The sequence below is a fragment of the Paramisgurnus dabryanus genome, chromosome 10 (genome assembly GCF_030506205.2).
Source record: "Paramisgurnus dabryanus chromosome 10, PD_genome_1.1, whole genome shotgun sequence".
In the NCBI taxonomy this organism is placed as follows: domain Eukaryota; kingdom Metazoa; phylum Chordata; class Actinopteri; order Cypriniformes; family Cobitidae; genus Paramisgurnus; species Paramisgurnus dabryanus.
Genome location: NC_133346.1, coordinates 1,970,019 through 1,992,086, shown reverse-complemented (window position 1 = coordinate 1,992,086; position 22,068 = coordinate 1,970,019). Strand labels below are relative to the sequence as shown.

General features: G+C 40.0%; 1 protein-coding gene across 2 annotated transcripts in view; it reads right to left on the bottom strand.

The window, feature by feature from the left end:
* ttc28 (tetratricopeptide repeat domain 28) overlaps window positions 1-22,068 on the bottom strand; it is a 296,324-nt gene that overhangs the window by 264,738 nt on the left and 9,518 nt on the right. For both annotated transcript variants that reach the window (XM_065263595.1, XM_065263601.1), the window contains exon 2: window positions 16,759-17,046. In XM_065263595.1, coding sequence (XP_065119667.1) covers window positions 16,759-17,046 — 288 coding nt within the window. The remainder of the gene's footprint in view (window positions 1-16,758; window positions 17,047-22,068) is intronic.

Below are 22,068 nucleotides of genomic sequence, written 5' to 3'. Positions count from 1 at the left end.
ATTTGTAATTGGCGTTTTGGAAATGTATGTTTTACCTGGCAGTTCATACTATGCTGTTTTTTCCACTGTATTAAATGGTTTTGCAATGTCTTGCGTTACACTGTCGGTTAAGGAGCGCCATCTGATGCGGTCTCGTTTATACAGGTGCTGCAGCTCCCCCTTGTGTTTTAAGAGAGATGTGCAATCATTGCGGTGATCTAAAATCATCGATGAGACGATTATTTAATCATTGTGACAGCCCTAGTCACAGTCGGTGTTATGTTGAGATTGGTCTGTTTTCCAGCGGTCTTTTGCATGCATGAGGTTTACATAAAGAAGAAACAATCGTGTTTGAGGCTCACGATATGTCATTACCATGCACAGAACTTGTATCATTCATCTATGCCTACATAAATACAGTTTTACATTTTACGGCACCTTTAAAGCCTGGAAACCAGGATGAAAATACTTGAACATGGCAACACTGCAAGACATCGCTCTCTGAAGCCTCATAAACAACACAAAATGCCTCTGTAGACGGTGGTTTATTAAAATTGTATTATTATTATTGCTTTGGTCAAAATAGCGAGTGCTAAGCATGTGAGATGGTAGAACGTTGCTATGGTTACCTTTGTGTCAATCATTGCAGTTACGGGACTGCGTCTTGTTCCATACACACGTGTAACGATTATTCCACTTTTAAATGCGTTTGTCACTTCCGAAACTTTGCATTGTGTACAATTTATCACATATCTCACTGCTCAATTACATATGTAAAGCATGCTTTATTTTAACTCCCACTGGAACTTTAGTTTTCCTAGAAAGTCTGCCATCAAACCAAATCTACAGACTGCAGTAAACATAGTGTTAATCCAGAATATACTACAGTACAGTGCAAGTACATCCTCAGGAAAAAAACCTTAAGGTTCCTCTGTGAAATCAGTCCATTATTGAATCACATCAGCAAAAAAGACAAATTAATTAATGTGGAACTCCCCAATAATTACATCAATTAAGTAAATCAATGTGGAAAACCTTTCACTGCAATGAGATTTTCATGCATTTAAGGGCCACAATGGTCAAACTTCAGAAAAGAGACACGGTGTATGATGGCAATGAAACATAATGACCCATGCACCACACCAAACGTTCTCCCTTCATGAGGCCCCTCGTTCCTCGAGTCGCCCTCTTTGAGCGATGTGATTTCTCACAAGCACAGGCGACCTCAGATTCTTTCCCTCCAAAGGTCTGTAATTTCAAATCTTTTATTTGATTGTTCATTAAGTTCAACCCTCCTCTGGAAATTGCAGACCGGACCCGGTTATTAGTGGTTCCACGACTTCTCCTTCTGGATTTTTCCCTCCAGCGTATTTACCTCGGCGGCTGGTGAGATGAGAGGGCAGAGAAACAGATGAGATCTTGTTTTAATGGTCTCCCTGGCAGCGGTGTGAAGGAAAATTTTTGTTGAAGATTTGTGTTTTTATTATTACTATTTAGGTAATTAATGTTACATTCATCACGAAAATGTAGCTGGCGGCATGAATTGATTTAAAGAGTCCTACATGAACCAAGCAGGGTAAGAAGAAAAAACACATTCACTCACTCTTAATATTCATTCATTCATATGAGAAAATACCAGAGCAGTCTTTAATTAAAAAGTGTCATTATAAACTCAAATTCAGAGCTATGCATATTTTTTCCACAATTTTATAGAAATTATTGTGCATTTATATTTATGCATTAAGCAGACATGTTTATCCAAATCAACTTACAGTGTATTAATTTGTATATTTTGTCAGTAGGTATAAACTCCATTTAACCATTGCGTTGCTAATGCAGTGCTTCTCCAATCGTGCTACAGGATCACTACATGCCAACAATCATCCCATTTGTGTCTAGTTGAATTATTTCTCCAAAGAAATTTGAGTAGAAACATCTGAAATTGATGCACATAGAAACATACCTAAGATTTCTACAGTGTCTGAGCTGCAACGAAATTCTCCTCTGGGAGTTCACGAGGAGTCGGAGATGCTACAGGAGAGTTTTAGGAGGGGCCACCCACCCGAAACACGGCTCCATCTCTGCTACGACTCTTTTGATCTTAGAGACTCGCATGAGCCAAGCTGAGCTCTCGTGCTTGATGCACTTTCAAACAATCCCAGCGTTTGGGGCTTTCAGAAACCCACAGGTAGACCGACGGGCATTTTGCGCTCTGGCAACACGTGCAGTAGGAATGTCTACAAACAGATCAGAGGTTTTCCATACTGGGAAACTCCCAGCACGCTTTTGTCATTCAGAGTCTGTCAACAGGCATTAGACTCAACGAAGGAACAAAGAAAGAAAGTAGAGGAGGGTTTCAGGCCAACGTAGAGATCCTTCCCAGGGTGGGAAGCCGAGCCCAGAGCTGTGTGTGAGAAACAGAGAGAAAGAAGGACTCGGTTTATTTCACATGCCAGGCCAAACCAGCATCTTCAAAGTTCTGCCTATAGGGAGACACACTAAACCATCTGCCCCAAAGTTTTTGTATAATAGTGCACCCAAACACACACTTCAGACACACCTCAAACACACAGACACACCTCCGCTGCACCCACAAAACCACAGAAACACCTCCGCAGCACCCCAAACACATAGACATGCCTCCGCCGCACCCCAATCACACAGACCCGCCTCCGCCGCACCCCAATCACACAGAAAGGCCTCCGCCGCACCCCAATCCCGCAGACACGCCTCCGCCGCACCCCAAACAGGCAGACACGCCTCCGCCGCACCTTGAACAGGCAGACACCCCTCCGCCGCACCCCAATCACGCAAACATGCTTTTGCTGCACCCCAATCCCGCAGACACGCCTCCGCCGCACCCTGAACAGGCAGACACGCCTCCGCCGCACCCCGAACAGGCAGACACGCCTCCGCCGCACCCTGAACAGGCAGACACCCCTCCGCCGCACCCCAATCACGCAGACGTGCCTCCGCCACACCCTAATCAGGCAAACATGCTTTTGCTGCACCCCAATCATGCAGACACACTTTCGCCGCACCCCAATCCCGCAGACACGCCTCCGCCGCACCCTGAACAGGCAGACACGCCTCCGCCGCACCCTGAACAGGCAGGCACCCCTCCGCCGCACCCCAATCACGCAGACATGCCTCCGCCACACCCCAATCAGGCAAACATGTTTTTGCTGCACCCCACTCACACAAACACGCCTCTGCTGCACCCCAATCATGCAGACACACTTCTGCCGCACCCCAATCACGCAGACACGCCTCCGCCGCACCCCAATCACGCAGACAGGCCTCCACCGCACACCCAATTATGACGACACGTTTCCGCCACACCCCAATCACACAGACATACCTCCGCCGCAACACAATCACGCAGACACGCATTCGCCACACCCCAATCATGCAGACACGTTTCCGCCACACCCCAATCACGCAGACACGCCTCCACTGCACACCCAATTATGACGACACGCTTCCGCCGCACCCCAATCAAGCCAACACGCCTCCGCCACACCCCAATCACGCAAACACGCATCCGCTGCACCCCAATCACGCAGACACGTTTCCGCCACACCCCAATCACCCAGACACGACTCCGCCGCACCCCAATCACACAGCCATGCCTCTGCCTCTGCCGCACCCCAATCACCCAGACACGACTCCGCCGCACCCCAAACAGGCAGACACCCCTCCGCCACACCCCAATCACGCACTAACGCATCCGCCACAACCCAAACATGCAGACACACCTTCGCCGCACCCTGATCACACAGACATGCTTTGCACCCCAAACAGGCAGACACCCCTTGGCCGCACCCCAATCACGCACTCGCGCCTCCGCCACACCCCAAACATGCAGACACACATTCGCCGCACCCCAATCATGCAGACATGCCTCCGCCACACCCCAAACAACTCCACCGCACCCCAATTACCTCTGCTGCACCCCAGTCACGCAGACACGCCTTTGTATATGCATATATGTGTATTTAAAGTATACTTCTTACAACATGCCATCATCAACTGACACACATATTGATTACACAAAACACAACTCATCTGATGAAAAGTGAAAGCTTTGGTACAACAGCATGTTGTGTGTGTGTGTGTATGCGTGTGTGCGTGTGTGTGCGTGCGTGCGTGCGTGCGTGTGTTTGTGATTGCTGATACAGCGAGTAGTTGCCTCCAGAGAGGCTGCAGCAGATGTCGGAGTGTGTAGCATAAGCAGCTGCCCTGCACCCAACGCACCAAACTTTCTCCCCACACACAGAAAGCGAGCGAGAGCGAGAGAGAGAGGTCATCTTTACTGTTAACACAGCACTCAAACATTTAAACCAATTATACAGCTGCTCCTCCTCCAGCAGCCGCATCACGACTGGATTACATCAGAGGTCAAAGCATCATCAACACACACTTATGTTAAAGCTGTGAATCTCATCTACACTGAACAGGTAAATGAATGTCTCTCTACTGACAGCGAAAAATATCAGGTGACATCACAGGTAAAGCTTGTAACACAATAACAACACTTAATGCCCAAGTGTAAATAAAAGAATAAATGTTTATTCAACATGAAACTACTATCCGTGCTACAGGCCGGATTGAAACCTCAATTCCCTCAAATGAGTTTTTGTGGTACTTTCCACGAAAGATTACACAACCATTACATTTTTTCGTATACAATACCATGAAGAATTATACAACAACCAAACTTCAAGTTGACCTTAATACTTTTTTTAAATCCTCCATGAGCTGCAAAATCTAGACACGCGGCATCAAAATAGGATACAGCAGCGACCTTGTTATCAACATCACAACACAAGACAAACTGACCGGAGAGATGGACATGTTTGTCTGTCGGCCTGAAAACATCACCGATATCCAGCGCCCTTTGTCTGTCAAAGCTTCATCTGCATATTGACCTCTCGCCCAATAAGAGACAGGCTGCGGTGTAACCGCATATCCCCGTCAAACTAAAAAGGTTTAGATTGATAGCGACCATTTAGGAGAAAGATAAACCATCAATTTCACGTCCATCTGACAAAGAGATTGATTCGATCGTCCTTTTTCTAAAGAGTTTCAGATCTCTAAGCATCTTGTGGAATATTCGCTTAACCAACACATCGATTCACGTCACAGCGTAACATAAAACATTTTACTTTGTCTGGCATCAACTGCTTCTTATTGACAATGTGTTTAAAACAACACAGGGGGAAACATATGCTTCACAAAACTAAACGGCTCCAAATCATCAACCTTCTTTTTATTGAAACACAAGAAATAGATCTGAATCCGGATCCGTGTGGAATAATATGTTAAAGCGTCAAACGCTCAGCAGCTTTCAGAATCAAACGCATAAACTGTGACCTTTAAGATCGTGCACTGTTTACACCATTTTAACACAATGGCTCCATTTCCTTTTGCAAAAACCCCAGAGAGAAACCCAATGTGGGATTATTTGTCTGAATGGTAAATTTCCAGTGATTTTGCGCTGGTTTGTTCTTGAAGTAAAGCGATAGTTCACCCACCTGGATACATTTCTTTATTTTGCCGAACACAAAGGAAGATTTTGTAATCAAAGCCGGAAACATGAGCACCATTGACTCCCATGGTAGAAAAAAGAATACTGTGGAAGTCAGCGGTTTCTTAAAACTGTTTGGTTACCAAAAATATCTTCCTTTATACAGGTTTGTAATAACTTGAGTGAATAAATGATGACAGAATTTTCATTTCTGGTTCAACTACCCCTTAAAGGGGACATATCATGAAAATCTGACTACACGTTTAAGTGCTATAATTAGGTCCCCAGTGCTTCTATCAACCTAGAAAATGTGTAGTAAACTATTCTCTGCAAGCATGTGAAAAGTAGGTTATTGAAATTTGGCTCCCCTTGTGATGTCAGAAGGGGATCTTATCATAATAATACCGCCCCTTAATCCAACCACAGCACTGCCATTTAGTGCAGAGAGACACAGAAAAATTTATTGACAGCACAATTGAGTTTCAATTTCAACAAACCACCATTATGGTGATCAGTGTTTGCTTTATCAGCTCATTGCATTTTAAAGGACACCCAAAAACGGCACATTTTTGCTCACAAAGTGGCAATTTTTACATGTTATAATAAATTATCTATATGGTATTTTGAGCTAAAATTTGCGTATGCAACTCTTGACACATCCAAGATTTATTTGACATCTTTAAAAAGTCTAGTGAAACGTGCCATTTAAATGTATAGCATTTAAAAATATGAATCTGGCTGTGTTTGAATTCAAGGACAAAATTTATATACAAAGGCAAAGCAGGCTGTCAATGAACATTCATATCAAAGAGAGTAATAAAATAAAGAAAGATCTGTAATATTTCGAAGCAACTTTATAGAAGTTATCATTGACGGCATTCACAAAGTAGGTAAACAACTTCAGCAGGTAAATTTATTATAAAATTATGATATCCAGTTTTAAAACTGGTTTAATGTGTATGCTGTATGATGAAGACAAAACAGTATTACATTGTATGAACCATACAGTATTTGTTAAAAGAGCTTAAAAGAAGACATCTGGCTAATCTAGTGAGAAAAGTAGTCATGTGATAGAGTCGATGTTAAGCAGTGACACAGCGCTCGCCTCTCATATCCATGTGACCCGTTCTGTGATCCTGGATACGCTCAATGATACCATCCAGTAAAAAGACAATCCGGCTTTAGGAGACTTTGAACTCAATCTTTCTTTGTTCTTTGATAATTGAATAGTGCCGAGAATTTAAGGGGGGCGGCGCAAAAACATCTATCAGAGATTACAGTCAAATATTACTTTGACTTTATGGTTTTAATTAGAAAGTGGTTTAATGTTTTACCATCACAACACCAGTTAAAGGCATTAGTGGTTTAGTGTGGGCCACATCTACATTAAATGCTAAATACTAGTTAATTATGTTCAATATAAACAGAGTAATTACATTGACCTTTATTGCGACTATATAACACACATGTAACCGGTTTGTGGAAAAACACGTATGGGTTTAATCGAGGTGTGACATCACTTATGCTATCGCCATGACAACAGCCATGATACATCAGTGTCTGAAAGTCTGTAAAAGGTTTTGACCTCATAAACTCTCATCTAACCAGATTTTTCCAAAGTTTTCTTGACCTGTAATAAGAGCGGCATGTTGTTTGGGATGAGTGGACGGTTCCCTCTGGTGTTCAGTTTGAGAATTGCAAAGTCACATTTGGGGTAAATTTCACAATAACTAGCTCCCAAATCGAAAACATAAATACAAAATAATTTTAGTCTATTGTCGGGACAGATATTAGGATTTTTCCATCACGATTATTTTTCTGGCAATTAAACATTTCCCCTCAAAATCTCATGCATCCAGACATTTTTATTGTTTTTGTAATTCTCATCACTCTTGATGATCCTCATTTGGTTCAGAAATAGGTCCCCATTGCTTTAAGCCAGGGGTGCCCAAACTTTTTCCCAAGGGCCAAAAATCAAACCTGACTGAGGGCTATGGGCCGAAATGTTGCTGTGTTATATTAAAATATAAGTTTATCTGCTTATGCATAACTAATAAGTTAATTGTTGTAAAAAATAAATAATTTTGCATATCATTTTTTAATTTCCTTTTGTCTGTGTGCCACTGCCTTGACCTCTCCATTATTAACCTATTATTCATGGAGTTTCGTGATGCATGCTATACACCTTCAAGTATGTATGTACATAAAAAGAATCACTTGAATTCCTTGCATTTAATTTCAATTTACATTTTTGTTATGAACAAATAAAATAGAAAATGTTACATTTTAGAAAATGTTTAATTAGAAATATGAACATCTGTGTCAATGATGTTTATCCTTTTTCCTTATCTCATCCTATCTTACAGGTCATTGCAGACCAACTTTGGCCTAGTTTGGGCACCTCTGTTTTAAGCGAAACATAATTTCCTCTTTTACTTTGGTTTTGGGGTGAAATATGACCTGGTCATGTTCTAAACTGGGTTTTTGAAAGTCACCCTATATGGGACTCGACAGCTGCTTGAATCCCACACAAAACACTTCAGTTATAGCGGACGACCTGAATACTGCTGTACCATCTCTGATCACCCATCAATAAAACATGTAACAAAATCACACCAGCATAAAACCAACAGAAATGGACACCTCTAGTAGTCACTAGGCACATTAGCACGCCGGTCATATGAGCAAACCAACCATTCCCACAAGCTTCACAAAAACAGCATCTTTTTAATGTTTGGCTTCATCTCAAAGAAACTTCTTAAGGACTATGATGGAGTAATTTCTTTCTTTAAAGACAGAAAGCATCTGAAGGCCGGTGCATTCATTCACATGTGATGTCAGGAGGTGCGCTGGGTGCCAGCACTGCGAGGGTTTGGCTTACTAGTGCATGGCAATGCATGTTAAACTCGGGGAAAAGACTGCATAACAGTGCCGTCTCCAACACTTCTGGCCTCAAGGGCCCCATTAACATGAAAGGGACCCAAGAACCGGGTAGAGCCGATACAAAGACCTGCCGTACAACAGGGTAAACTGTTTTAGTTTATTCATCCAAGAAGCACTTCAGGGCCTCATATTTAAATTCAAAATAAATGGGTGGAAAAAAGGAGGAAAATGAAATGCAGAGCACAACAGACATCCAGACCTTATGATGATGATATTATTTACTTTAATTGATATTGTAAGTGAATATCTCATAGAACGGTTTGTTCATGCAAACTAGGAATTAAGAAATAAATAAATAAAATGCCTAAAGAATAGACTATTCATTTATGATAGATGATGATCAGAAATGTCTACTAACAACCGATAACTATTTGCGATAAGCGGTGCCTTGTTAAGTGGTGCAATATACGAAATGCTTACATTTGTAAAATCAATTTAAAGGTGCAGTATGTACATTTTAGCAGCATCTAGTGATAAGGCTGCAAATTGCAATCAATGGCTCAGTCCACTGCTCACCCTCGCTTTTGAAACGCATAGAAAAGCTACGGTAGCCGCCACGGGAAAAACACGTCATCGTCGGAGACAACTTAGTAAAATAAGTTTGTCCATTAAGGGCTTCTGTAGAAACATGGCGGCACAAAATGGCGACTTCCACGTAAGGGGACCCTCTTTGTATGTAAATAAAAATGTCTCATTCTAAGGTAATAAAAACATAACGGTTTATTATGAAAGGTCTTTATACAACCCTGATAATATAGTTTTGTATATTATTTTGCATTTCTGTCAAAAGATCCTTCAAAAAATTTCACACTGCACCTTTAAATAGTAAAAAAAAAACTAAAAATGACATCAGGAAAAAGAAAGCATCACTCTTTTTGTCTCACAGTCTCTATCTGCATCCACCTAAAACTCTGACTATGCATAACTTTTTGAAGTATTAAAATCACTCGGATATTGCAAACCATTGTGATATGCACATTTGAAATATTATGATGCTTCCTATATATCTTGCAGCCTCGAGTAGCTTTACAGAGCAGCATGAATTTATTTTGCATGTTAATATTCATTTACAACTAAAATCGTATAATAAAATTCCTTTGAGATGTTGCATCTCTGAATTCATTCTCTTTAACGCACCATGCATGAGCCATCAAAGCATCGCTTTTCTAACAAATAATACAACATAAAACTTCAAAAAAAATTGCAGAAAACACCCACTAAGAAACAATGTTATTCTGCATAATTCATAGGAGCTGCATCTCTAATAAATGAATCTGTATGAATCTTGGGGTTTCTGGTTAACTCGCCATTCAGACAACTGAACAACTAAGTTTTAAAGACATTTCGTACACCCTGCTTGAATTAAACGAATCGACCTGAGTGAAACTTGTGCTGAAACTTGAGATTTAAGAGCACATGATGAGTGTTTTTAATGCAGTAAATGTCGTGCCTGTGTGTCAGTACCACTGAGCCCCTTGTCAATGCGTTTCCCTGAGGAGAAGATTACAGTGTGGTTTAAATATTACTTTATAAGAACAGGGTGTCACAGACGTCAACAGGCAGAGAAGTTCTGGCCCCAGTGCACCATGGGAAAACGGTCCTGTGGGCTTTTAGCTTTGGCATGCAGAACAGAGAGGAGACGGTCTAAAGATCTTCCCAGACTCCTTTCACAACTCACAAACCTTTTCGATTTCGAAACACAAGACATGACTACGGTAATACTGTGATCTGAATGGAATTTCCTTCATATAAAAGACCAGACATCTTATCGTGTTTCACAATGTAACAATGTCTGTACTAGAAATCACAACTCTGAACCAGAAATATAATACACTGACAATAAAGATATTAGCCAAGATTTGCATTAATCTTTTTTTAAATAAAATCAGCATCAATCTAAACCAGCACATTTCCAAAGCTTTCCTTTGCATTGGCAGGTTTCAAAAGTATTAAACAGATGCCATTGATTAATAAAGAATTACAATCAGAATTCAATCTATCACGTACACTGCGGTCGCAAAATTCTGGTCTCTTAACTATCCCTAGAATATCAAAAGTGTCTAAAGGTGGTAGATCATTTTCCTACGTAGCCCCTAAGATCTGGAATGATGTGCCAACTGATGTCCGAGAATCAGACGCAGTCGATTACTTTAAAGGTGCAGTGTGTAAATTTTAGTGGCATCTAGTGGTGAGGTAGCGAATTGCAACCAACGGCTCGGTCCACTGCTCACCTCTTGCTTTTGAAACACATAAGAGAAGCTATGGCAGCCGCCACCGGACAAACATGTCATCATTTGAGAAAACTTAGTAAAAAGTTTGTCCGTTATGGGCTTCTGTAGAAACATGGCGGCACAAAATGGCGATCTCCACGTAAGGGGACCCTCGGTGTATGTAGATAAAAACGTCTCATTCTAAGGTAATTAAAACATAACGGTTTATTATCAAAAGGTCTTTATACACCCCTGATAATATAGTTTTGTATATTATTTTGCATTTCTGTCAAGAGATCCTTTTAAAAAGCAATATATAATATGCATAGAGACAACGTGTGTGACCTCTTCTGTGTCCTGCTGGGCAAATTTTAAAATTGCGAGTCACCTCATGCTTCAAATTTGCATTCACACACAGTTAAATATAATCCCTTCATCTCTTTATACATTTTAGGAACAAAGATGGATTAAGTCGAATGATCTCGTCTTTGAAATCACCTCCGAGCATCAGTGGAGCACCACCCAGGTGAAAAAGTAGTACACTTCCAGTGTGTACTTAAAGTGCTTTATTTTCGCACACTAATTTTGTACTTAATATACTAAAAATTCATCTTTAGTACTTCTTGAGATAATCTTAAGAACATCTATGTGTACTTCACTGTGCTATAATATTAATATCACCATAATATGAACTGAAATGTGCTAAAAATGTATTAAAAAAATGTATTAAGGTTCCACTTGCAATAAACTCGAACTCAACTTTGTATGAGTTTTCTTCAGTACACTTTCAGACTTCTCACATCTCACACAGAAAGATGCACACTAATGAGAAAGAACGAAAGCCGACCTCTCCGGATGACGCATTCACCCCTGAAATGCTCGATCTAAATGACAAAAAGATAAAAAGCTCTGCGTAACACAGTGACATTTAAACATCTCGCCCAGGCAACTACACTGCCTTTCGGCGTCACTGGCGTATTTGCCGTGATGCTCAGTGCTCACAGGACCCGCTGATCTTCCCATAGGCCATTTGAAGGGTTAAAACATGGCTGTTGTGGCAACATATGAGCTGCTGGGAAGGAGAGGGGGTTTGTATTAAACGGCCAGCGAGGTCAGACAGAAGTAAATAGCCTTCTCAGAACGGCCGCTGCTATTGAGGTTTAATTAAATTCGACCTCAGCCTCGACCCTGCTGTGACGCCACAGCGGGACTTTAGCTATGACCCTGTACTTTATGTCATCGCAATGTCTTTTTACTCCATTACACTGCAGTACGCCATGAGATTACACCGCACAGGCAATTATGAGCCGATAGGACTAGATGTTATATTAAATATTTACATTATATTACATATATTTCTAGTTGAATTATCCCTTTGGGCCATTTCAGAGCAGATTCATTACAGATAGAGACAGAAAGAGAAACAAATGATGAATGTGTCAAAAAAAATTTACTCAGACCCTAAAAAATACTATGGGCCCTATTTTAACGATCTGAAACGCAAGTGCGAAGCGCAATGCGCAAGTGACTTTGTGGGCGGATCTTGGGCGCTGTTGCTATTTTCCCGGCGGGAGAAATAACTCTTCCGCCAGGCGCAAATCAATAAGGGGTTGGTCTGAAGTAGGTTCATTATTCATAGGTGTGGTTTGGGCGTAACGTCAAATAAACCAATCAGAACGCTATCCAACATTCCCTTTAAACGCAAGGGCGCAAGTTCCATGGCGGGTTGCTATTATTATGACGGATTTACCAGGCGCATGCCAGGAGCGGTTCACAGCTGAGGAGACCGACGTTCTTGTAAGAGCAGTCAAAGACAGAGAAGTTGTTTTGTATGGGGATAGGAGAAACCCGCCCAAATTAGCGTAGGTTAAACAGGCGTGAGAAGAAATAGCCGCAATTGTCTCATCAGCTGGCATCCCCATCATTGCGCCAAGCGCTACAATGATGTCAGGAGACGGGGGAATCCCAAGCTTGCCAGCATAAATCGGGCACGCCGTGTAACGGGAGGTGGATCTGCCTCCACACATGACCTGACGCCAGCAGAGGACATCGCTGCGTCCACCCTCACCGCTGAAAGGGTTTGGGGGCTTTGAAATCGGACCCAAGAAACGCAAGCAAGGTCCAACCCCAAAGTACACTTACAAATCAAGTTCATATACATTAAGGTTTCTTATGAAAACATTTTAATTATTATTTACATAAAATAAACGTAATACAGCCACACAACAAACTTATGAAAATATTTTAATCGTTATTTGCATGAGAATTTTTTAACGCAGCCACACAAAAAATAAAAACTATCACCACAGTGCTCACCACTATGATTCCCCTTATCTCGTGTATTAATATTTTTTAGTGTAACAATTTATGATTTGCAAAAATAACTGTTGCATCTCTGTGTAGATTAGATAGGCAAATTGTGTGCACGTTGTTCACGCTATACATTATGGTCAAGCATGCGCCCTTAAAATAGCATAATGAACCACGCGCAACGCGCCACTGACTTTAGACTAGTTTTTTTTGGTCAGTGGCGCAATTGTTTTTTGAAACTGCAAAATAGCATCAGGGATGGTTTGCTCCGCAACACGCCTCTTTTTTGCGCTGAACCACCCAGGGAGCGCAAGTTCATTCCCTAGTTTGCCGACGTGCGTCTGTGGAGGGAAAAAAACAATGTGCGCCGGTGCAAAATACGAATGATACATGCGTCACTGACAAAGTCAATTGCGCTGGGTGCAAGATAGGGCCCTATATCTTTGCAGCACAAACACACCAAAACTTTGTATACACACAAAAAGTTTTAAATATTAATATTTTTCTTACAAAATCACATTAATTACCCACAGAAGGCCTTTATTAACCCCCTATAGCATCTGGATTACTTTTGTAAAGGATGGATGCACATTTTTTGTGCTTTAAATCAAAAGCACCATTTACAACCATTATAAAGCTTGGAACAGCCAGGACATTTATTAATATAACTCTGATAGTGTTTGTCTGAAAAAAGATAATCATATACATCGAGAATGGCTTGAGGTTGAGTAAATCATGGGATAATTTTCATTTTGGGGTGAGCTACTCTATCCCTTTAAGGTCTCATTAAGAGGAATTGGTTCTTTACATCCTGCAGAATGCTGATGAAGCAGCACTCGACTGCATTCGTCTGCGTTCCCAGCACATTCATCATTCATCACAGCCTCTCTCGTGCACGCCTGAGAGACGTCTGCGTGTGTGACGAAGAGGAAAACATCAACAGCTTTCCATCATGACAAGGACTACAAGCGTCTTATCTTCTGTTGTCTGTCAAATGAGAAATTCTGCTTCATTTGACATATTTGTCATATGTTATTTTTTCAGTACATGTAAGAGAGATTTAAAGCTGTAAACATACTTCAAGATTACAGTGACATTACTTTACAACGTCACACAGAAAAAGTCTCTATAACCTGACAAGTAAGTCTCCAGAAATATCCCTCTAGTTGATAATGAAATCTCCTGGGAAATAAAAGACGTTTGAGCATTTAAAATGTTTCCTCTTATCTTTTTATTCGTTTGCGTTTAATGAGACCTTTTGGTCGAAAAATTCCACTGCAGCGTTTCAAGCCAGTAAAGTCGGTGGAATGCTGCTGTTTTTGCAATTATTGCACTCGCAGCAGAAGTTTGCTGGAGAACTCGTCCAGGATTTCCACACCAAAACAGCGGCTCGGCCCCACACCCACTGCTTCCTCCTATTCTGTTCCAAAAGGAAGCAGTGCTTCTCCGATACAGGGAAAATCCGTCTGCTCGATCACACAACACTTCCTTTGCTGGGTCTCCCACCAGAGCGCTACTGTACCCTCGTCTGAATTCTCACTCTCGTGTCTCATAAAAAACAATTTCACACATTTCGGTTCAGTAAAATACAACTCATAGTTTTGCAATTTTCTCTCTGCCAGATGAAAAGATCCCACCTCTTGGGCTTCCTGCAGCAAATTAAAAGTCACAAAGCTGAAGACAGGCAGCTATGCATGCCGAGGTTAACGTTCTTTTGCTGGGCTTGGGTTTTCCCACATGTGCTCTCGGCCGGGGAGGAGAGGATTGTGTGGTCGGAGCGAGACCAAACTCATGTCTGTGCAAAGAGTCCAACCAACTCTTGGTTTACAAACAAGAGAAAATAGGCAATTCAATATCCTTAGTTCCTATTAAAGCCAACATGTTTACTTGATTACAAAATACTTATGAGCTGTTAAGATTGCACACAGATGTGTGGGTCGCCCAGGAACAAGTCAAAAGCTTGATTTTGGACAACAATGCAAACTTAAAGATCTTGCTCCTCCTTATTTATCTGGATATTTTTTAATAATTAACAAATGCACAGATGAACGGTTTATGGTATATATTAATGCCAAGTACAATCCATTTTTGGGCAACTTGTTGTCTGCTGTCTTAAAGACAGTAAACTAATAATAATGCATCAACAGTAATTTATTAATTTGTGACAAGAGTATGCAGCACCTAGTGGCCGTTGTTGGTAAAACGACTAAACGTGTAACACAAACTACACTTTTTGTGATAATGTTATGTTTAAAATACGTACTTTATTGCGTTATTTTTTTATTAAAATGTTTTATTTAATATTTTCATCTCCAGACACTTCCGTGAAGGGCTTAAGGGGCGGTTACACTAGATTTTGAACAGGCAAATATTTTTCAGACGTTACTGCCAATATGGGCACGGAGCACGTTGTCCATCTTTGATTTTCAGTAGAGAGCAATGTAGCGGTGTGACGAAATCTCGTGCGTTTGGGCTTCCAATAATGTTCGTCTAAGCGTTGCGATTTTCTGTTGATCAGTGTCAGAAGTGTCTTAGCAGATTAAACCCTCACTCAGAGTTTAACGTTACATGATTTTATCTTTGCATGTTCTTGATCAAGAATAAAAGTGGCTATATCATGTCTGTTGTAACGAATTGGACAAATATTAAAGATTTAAATGGATTTAAACATTGTTTGGTTAAATGTAAGCGCCTAAATTTTATATTCTAAAGTGAAAGTAACAAAAGCGGATCCGTTAGCGCCCCCTGCAGGCATTTTTTTATAATACATAATGCTGTTTTTATTACAAAGGCTACTTATTACTGTGTTTACTTGTTTTGATACTTTATTTGAACAAATGATTATTGCATCGTCATTATTATGTAATTTTAAAGGTTAGGGCTAAATTGGGTCTATTTTATTACCAAAAATATCAAAATACTTCATTATCAATTAGCAAAATAATAGTTAGGGACAGTCCTTGATTAGTTAAAAAAATTTAACAATAATGTGATTTCAGTTTCCCACTCATTTATTTTATCATTGAGGATTTCTTAAAAAATGTAAAAATCTCGTCTCGTTCTCGTGAACCCAATCTCGTGTCTCGTCTCGTCTCGTAGATTAAGTGTCTCGTCACACCCCTAGAGCAATGTCATTCTGTGACGTATCCATTTTCTGCTGGTGTCCACATGATACGAATTCGCAGACCAGAGTTCACCAGACTTGAACTTTGGAACGCAGTGAAATGCGAAATATCTTCGCACGAGCTTGCGTGTCTGGTCTGATGCATTTGAAAATCAATGAAACAAAAAGTGTAGTCTGACCAACCCTTATACTTCTGCATCAAGTGCATGAACTAATATAAAGGTATGAACATGCGAATTCTTTTCTCTTTACAATTGATGCAGTTCAATCACTGACTTTAGCGTATAGCAGAAAAGCCTTTGAATAAGTGTGCTGTTATTTAGAAGGGCCATCACAGCAAGCCCTAAATCTTTTGCCAAGAGCAGACAAACCCCTGCAGCAAGGCCACTACTGTGATCATTTTTCAGACGTTGACTTTGCTGAAAGGTTCTGCTGTGAGAGAAATGAGAGAAATGTTCAGCAAAGAGGTAATTTGGCTCTCAGTTTCAATCCCACCGTGAGTGCATCAAATGCCGAAACAAACAAGCGTTAACGATGTTTCATGTTTATGCAAATGTTTGCTGCGCAAGACAACACGTTCAGCAACCGAGACATTCTGTAAAGATATAGAAAGTCTTGACCAACAGGCGTTGTCATTCAAGGTTAAATCCCCACCCACTTACCTTCGGCCACTTAGGGTTAAGGAGACGGGCTTTGACTGCATCATCAAGGGCGGTCTGGTACTGGCCAAGTTTGAGATGGGCGGCCGAGCGGTTGCTGTACAGGATGCAGTTTTGCGGGTCTGCTCGCAGGGCTTCGCCGTACAGCTTCACGGCCGTCTGGAAGTCCCCCAGTTGGCAGGCTTCGTTGCTTTGCCGCACTTTCTCCATGAACTCTGCCTTGCTGAGGCCCGGCCCCTCGGCCGCGGCGTGCACCGCCCTGCCCAGGGCTCGCGGTCCGAACAAACCAAACTGCCCGGGAAGAAAACACATCAGAGAGACGCGTTAGTGGATTCAGATTATTATATGTTCAAAACAAGAGCTGGCTTTTATGGGGAAAAGGTGGCATTCAGACAGCAGAACTCTTTTAAAGGGTTTTCTTTGCTTTCGTGGATACACAAGCTGAAAGTGGTTTGAACACTAAGATGCAAATGTGGCTCATTTATGATGTTACAACATTAGCACATCATCATATGACCATCCACATTGATCCATCTCAACACATTATTTAGCAGTCAGCTCTACTATGATGAGCTACTACTAAACACACACACAAAAACTCTTTTAAAAGTTACACTTTTGTGACTCAACAGTAGTACCTTAAACTGGTGCATATTGGCAAGTTGTGGTAAACACATTGAGACTAAGCAGCTTTGTAAGGTTTAAGGATTATATTGCCAGTAAGCACAAGAAATAGCAATAAAAACCCCTGTAGAAAACACAAAGCTTCGCAATACAGCCGATCTGAACAATAGACCATGTGACACTAAATGTCAAAACAGCACAGACGGCACAGACACTGGCTTAATACAAATGAACTCAGACGAGACCATGATGTTACCCGGAAAGCTGTGTAACTTCATTAAGAGACACTACATTTATACAATACAGAAAGCAGACAATTATTTTTATGCTATGGCAAGACCCATTCAAAATATGCATGGATTTATTTGGCTCATTTTATGCTGCATTGCATTAGCTAACATGAACAACATTTATTAATCTTTGTTCATGTTCATTTTAGCATTTACAAACACATTATTCAAATAAAACTGTATGAATAATACAAGCTCTTTACATGGTAATGACATATCGTGAGCCTTAAACGCGATTGTTTCCTCATCATGTAAACCTCATGCATGCAAAAAACACTGGAAAACCTAACACCGTATCAATCGTGATGTATGCCCCAAATTAAATTACACATTAATTACAATGTTGTTACAATGCTAAAAACAAAGTTGTGACTGCTGAGTTAGCACAATATGCTAGTTAATGCTATATGCTAGTTAATGCTATATGCTAGTGTTAAGGCTAAAGTTCTACTATTGATGTTAGGGCTGCACGATTCAAGCTAAAATGTGAATCACGATTTTTTCCATGGGAATTGAGATCCCGATTCTCTCACCCGATTCTCTTTTTTTTTTACAAAAACATTTATTATGCACTTAACTAAAAAAAAACGTGCTACAGGACTTTCAGTTATAATAACGTGTCTTAAAAGTCTCTTTCTTATTTTAGACCCCTTAAAATTTAGAGTAATTTAAAAAAATTTAACGTTAGCTGTTAAATTGCACCTGTGCTTTTTGTACTATCAAACTGGCCAATCTTAAAACTTTAAAAACACTAACGTTAAACCTTTAAAAGACTAAACGATCAACATTTTGAGGCATCAGAGAGAAACGCAGACATGTAACAATGTTCCCCTCATGCTAAAAACCCTTTCTAATGGAGAACTTGTGACGGTGACACAGAGGCCGTTTCTCAATCTGAAGGCTGTAGCTTCTATGGAGGTCGCATTTCTAAACTGCGCATCATAATTTCAGAATATTAACAATTAACGTTATAAAGATGACTAATATTTTTAGTTAATAATAAATTGTTGAAGTATGTTTATGACTTGCGAATGTAATGCTCCGTTAACTCAAATGAACCAGGCTTGATGACGTATACAGCCTGCATATGCGCCCTCCGGAGGTTCCAGCCTTCCGATTAAGGTAGGTCCTGAGGTAAATAATTTGCTTGCCTTCTTTCGGAACCATTGTTGTTGCATCTTCAGTTTCTCCGTCGCCACCAGGATTTTCCACAATGACCCTCGTTAATCCTCTCTTTTTGGTGAAAATTGCCGCTCCAAATCCACCAAGTAAACGACTGTGTTTAGGTCTGCCGCCTTGTTATACGTCACGTGAGTGACAGCGGAACGCCGCAAATGAGATGAGAGAGAGGAAAGAAACGATCGGGTCTGATTGGTGAATGAATAGTGTTTGGTTTTACCTGTATGAGTGTGTGTTAGCAAGTTTGACTGATATTCTTGGATTGTGATCTAAATACGTGAACACGTAAACGCAGAATCTGAATACAGGGAAATACTGTATATGCAAGTGAATCGCTGTCATTTAAAATGAAGATCGCATACCTGTATGAATCGAGATCGTGATTCTTTTTCGATTAATCGTGCAGCCCTAATTGACGCTACGGTTACGTTTTGCCGGTCCCTACTGATAAAACACAAACTTACCACTCAGAAACTTCCATTGACAATCTCCAAACAATTGATTATTCCTCAAAATCTGATACAGACTCAAACATAAAATCTGTTTACACACACACAGAGCTACTGAAGGAGCTGCTCTGAGAAACAACCAATCAGAGCAGAACTCAACGTTATTATTCATGACCCTTTCAAATAAGGTAATAATAGACCATTTCATTCTAAAGGCAAATCCCAGGGTTATAAATGGACATGTAAAACTGTTTCTGGATCATTTTTGCACTTAATAAAGGCACAAACCTTCTTTGTAGATATATGAAAACAATTTAACAGATTATTACAATGCATTCTTTGGCACTTTTAACATTAGTTAATGCACCATAAACTAACATAAACAATTTTACTGGCATTAATAAACATTAATAAATTCTAAATAAACTATATTGTTCATTGTTACTTCATGCTAGCTAATGCATTTACTAAAGTTAACAAATACACCCTTATTGTAAAGTGTTACCAAAATTTAATTGGGAAGGCTTTACAAATAAGTCTTATCCTAGTCCCAGGCTAAAATGCATATTTGAGCTGCCTTAATTTAAAAACAACTTTTACTGACATATCTTAAGATATATAGGTTTGTTTGTAAAAACTACTTAAATGTCCTAAAATAACTAAGGCCTAGTCCTGGATAAATCTAAAATCTATCCGGGAAACCGTCCCATTTTGAAATAAATGTTTTTGGTATTTACTAAGGGTGCCAATAATTCTGACAAAGACTGTATAGGTCTGTAATTTTAAGACCAAAACCTTAAATAAACACTAAATTGATAAGTTTTTTAATACCTTTGAAACCCAGCCAAATGCTAGAATCTATAAAACATTTCATATTATCGTTTTTTATATAGTTCAATCAAATTAGTGACTCAGATCAGAATTTTTCAGAATTTACTAAATCTTATTATGCTGATGGTTTACTGGTGGAGAAACGCTCTTTATGTGCATGGAGTATATGGGTTTATGATGTTATTTAGCTAAAGTAATTTTTCAAATAAAATCGCTGAAAAAAGTTATAATATATTCTAAAGCCTTGTTCGCTCATTTTGCCATGGGTTGTGCATCAAAGTTCAGCTTTAGGGTCAACTGTACAAATCACATACAACAGACGGTGTTAGCGAAAGCTGTGCTTATTGTTTGGGTGTGAGGGCGATTCCTCAGGGAGACACACACCAGTAGACCCTGCTGACTTTACTGAATACAGCAAATTTATGACTCACCACCTGAGAGAGAGAAAGAAAAAGAGAGATAGAAAGAAAAAGAGAGAGAGAAGAGAAAGAGAGAGAAAACAGCAGCCAAAGAAAGCGACTTCAGACTCTTCTCTCTCCTGTAATCTCACAGGCCGCACCCCTCTTTTCTTCTACAGGAATTCTGGGATAGCACAGCAGGGTAATTACTTCCAGAGAGGCTGAGAGGAAGAGCGGGAGCACATGAACGACAGAATGAGTGAAGGAGGGAGAGAGAAAACAGACAGAAAGAAATACTGTCCGTCAGAGGAGAGAGACTGGAGTGCAAAGAGCCCAAAGAAAAAAGATTGAGAGAAAAGCTGCAGGGAAAATAAAATTTACATCATAGACATCTAAAAGAATGAAACACAAAGATTTACTTCTGAGAAACTCTAAAGAAAGAAAGTACTCGCACACAAACATGTATCCTTTTTGTATGTTACAGTCAGTGTTGGGGGTAACGCATTACTTATAAATGTACACATTAATATTTGAGTTACTTTTTTAAAAAAGTTATGTGAGTTACTTTCCAGTTTAATTAATTCAATTTAAAAATAAAATAATGTACTGAATTAAACTAAACATATTAACGTATAATTGCGCACTCTGTGCGCCAGAGCGGGAACAGTTTGAGTCAAAAACTGAGATGGCAGGCCAGAGCTTGACATTTTTGCGAAAAAAAAACAAAAAAACACCAGCAAGGCCTGAAAGAGATCAAGCCTCAGCCAAGTAAGAAAAAGTAACGCAACAGTAACGCAAAATTAACGTAAGCATTACTTTCCATGAAAAGTAAACAAGTAACACAATTAGTTACTTTTTTAGGGAGTAACTTAATATTATAATGCATTACTTTTAAAAGTATCTTTCCCCAACACTGATTACAGTTAGTTATAAAATTATTTTTCACAAACTAATGCACAAACCATTACACTATCAAACCTTAACTAGCTATTTTTAAGCAATTGCTTACAATGACTAAGTTTATATGCACCCTCATAATGCGATTATAATGGGATTTTGGCAGTATTATTGCAATTATACTACACAATACTCTGATAAAAATACTTTAATTGCAAATGTACCGCACTAACTGAAGTGCGCGTGTGTTTTTGGCATCCACCTTAAGCGCAAATTAGTTTTAAAGAGCACCTATTTCATTGCTAAAAAAACAACGTTATTTAGTGTATTTGGTATAATACAATGTATTTGCGTGGTTTATTGTTAAAAAAACACAACATTTTCCACATACCATACATTTTTGTAGCTTCAGATATCTTCCCTTCCTCAAATGCTTTGATTTTGTACAAAACTCATCGATCTAAAAAACGCTGTGTCCCTGATTGGCCAGCTAATCTGTACGTTGTGATTGGCCTGAAAACCTCTGACGTCAGCCGGAAATGTGACGTTCCTTAACATGTTTGAAAGATTCAGTAACAAGCAGTGATGCACCGGCCGATCCAAAATGAGGTTACCCACAGTTTCGAGTCATCAAAAAATATATTT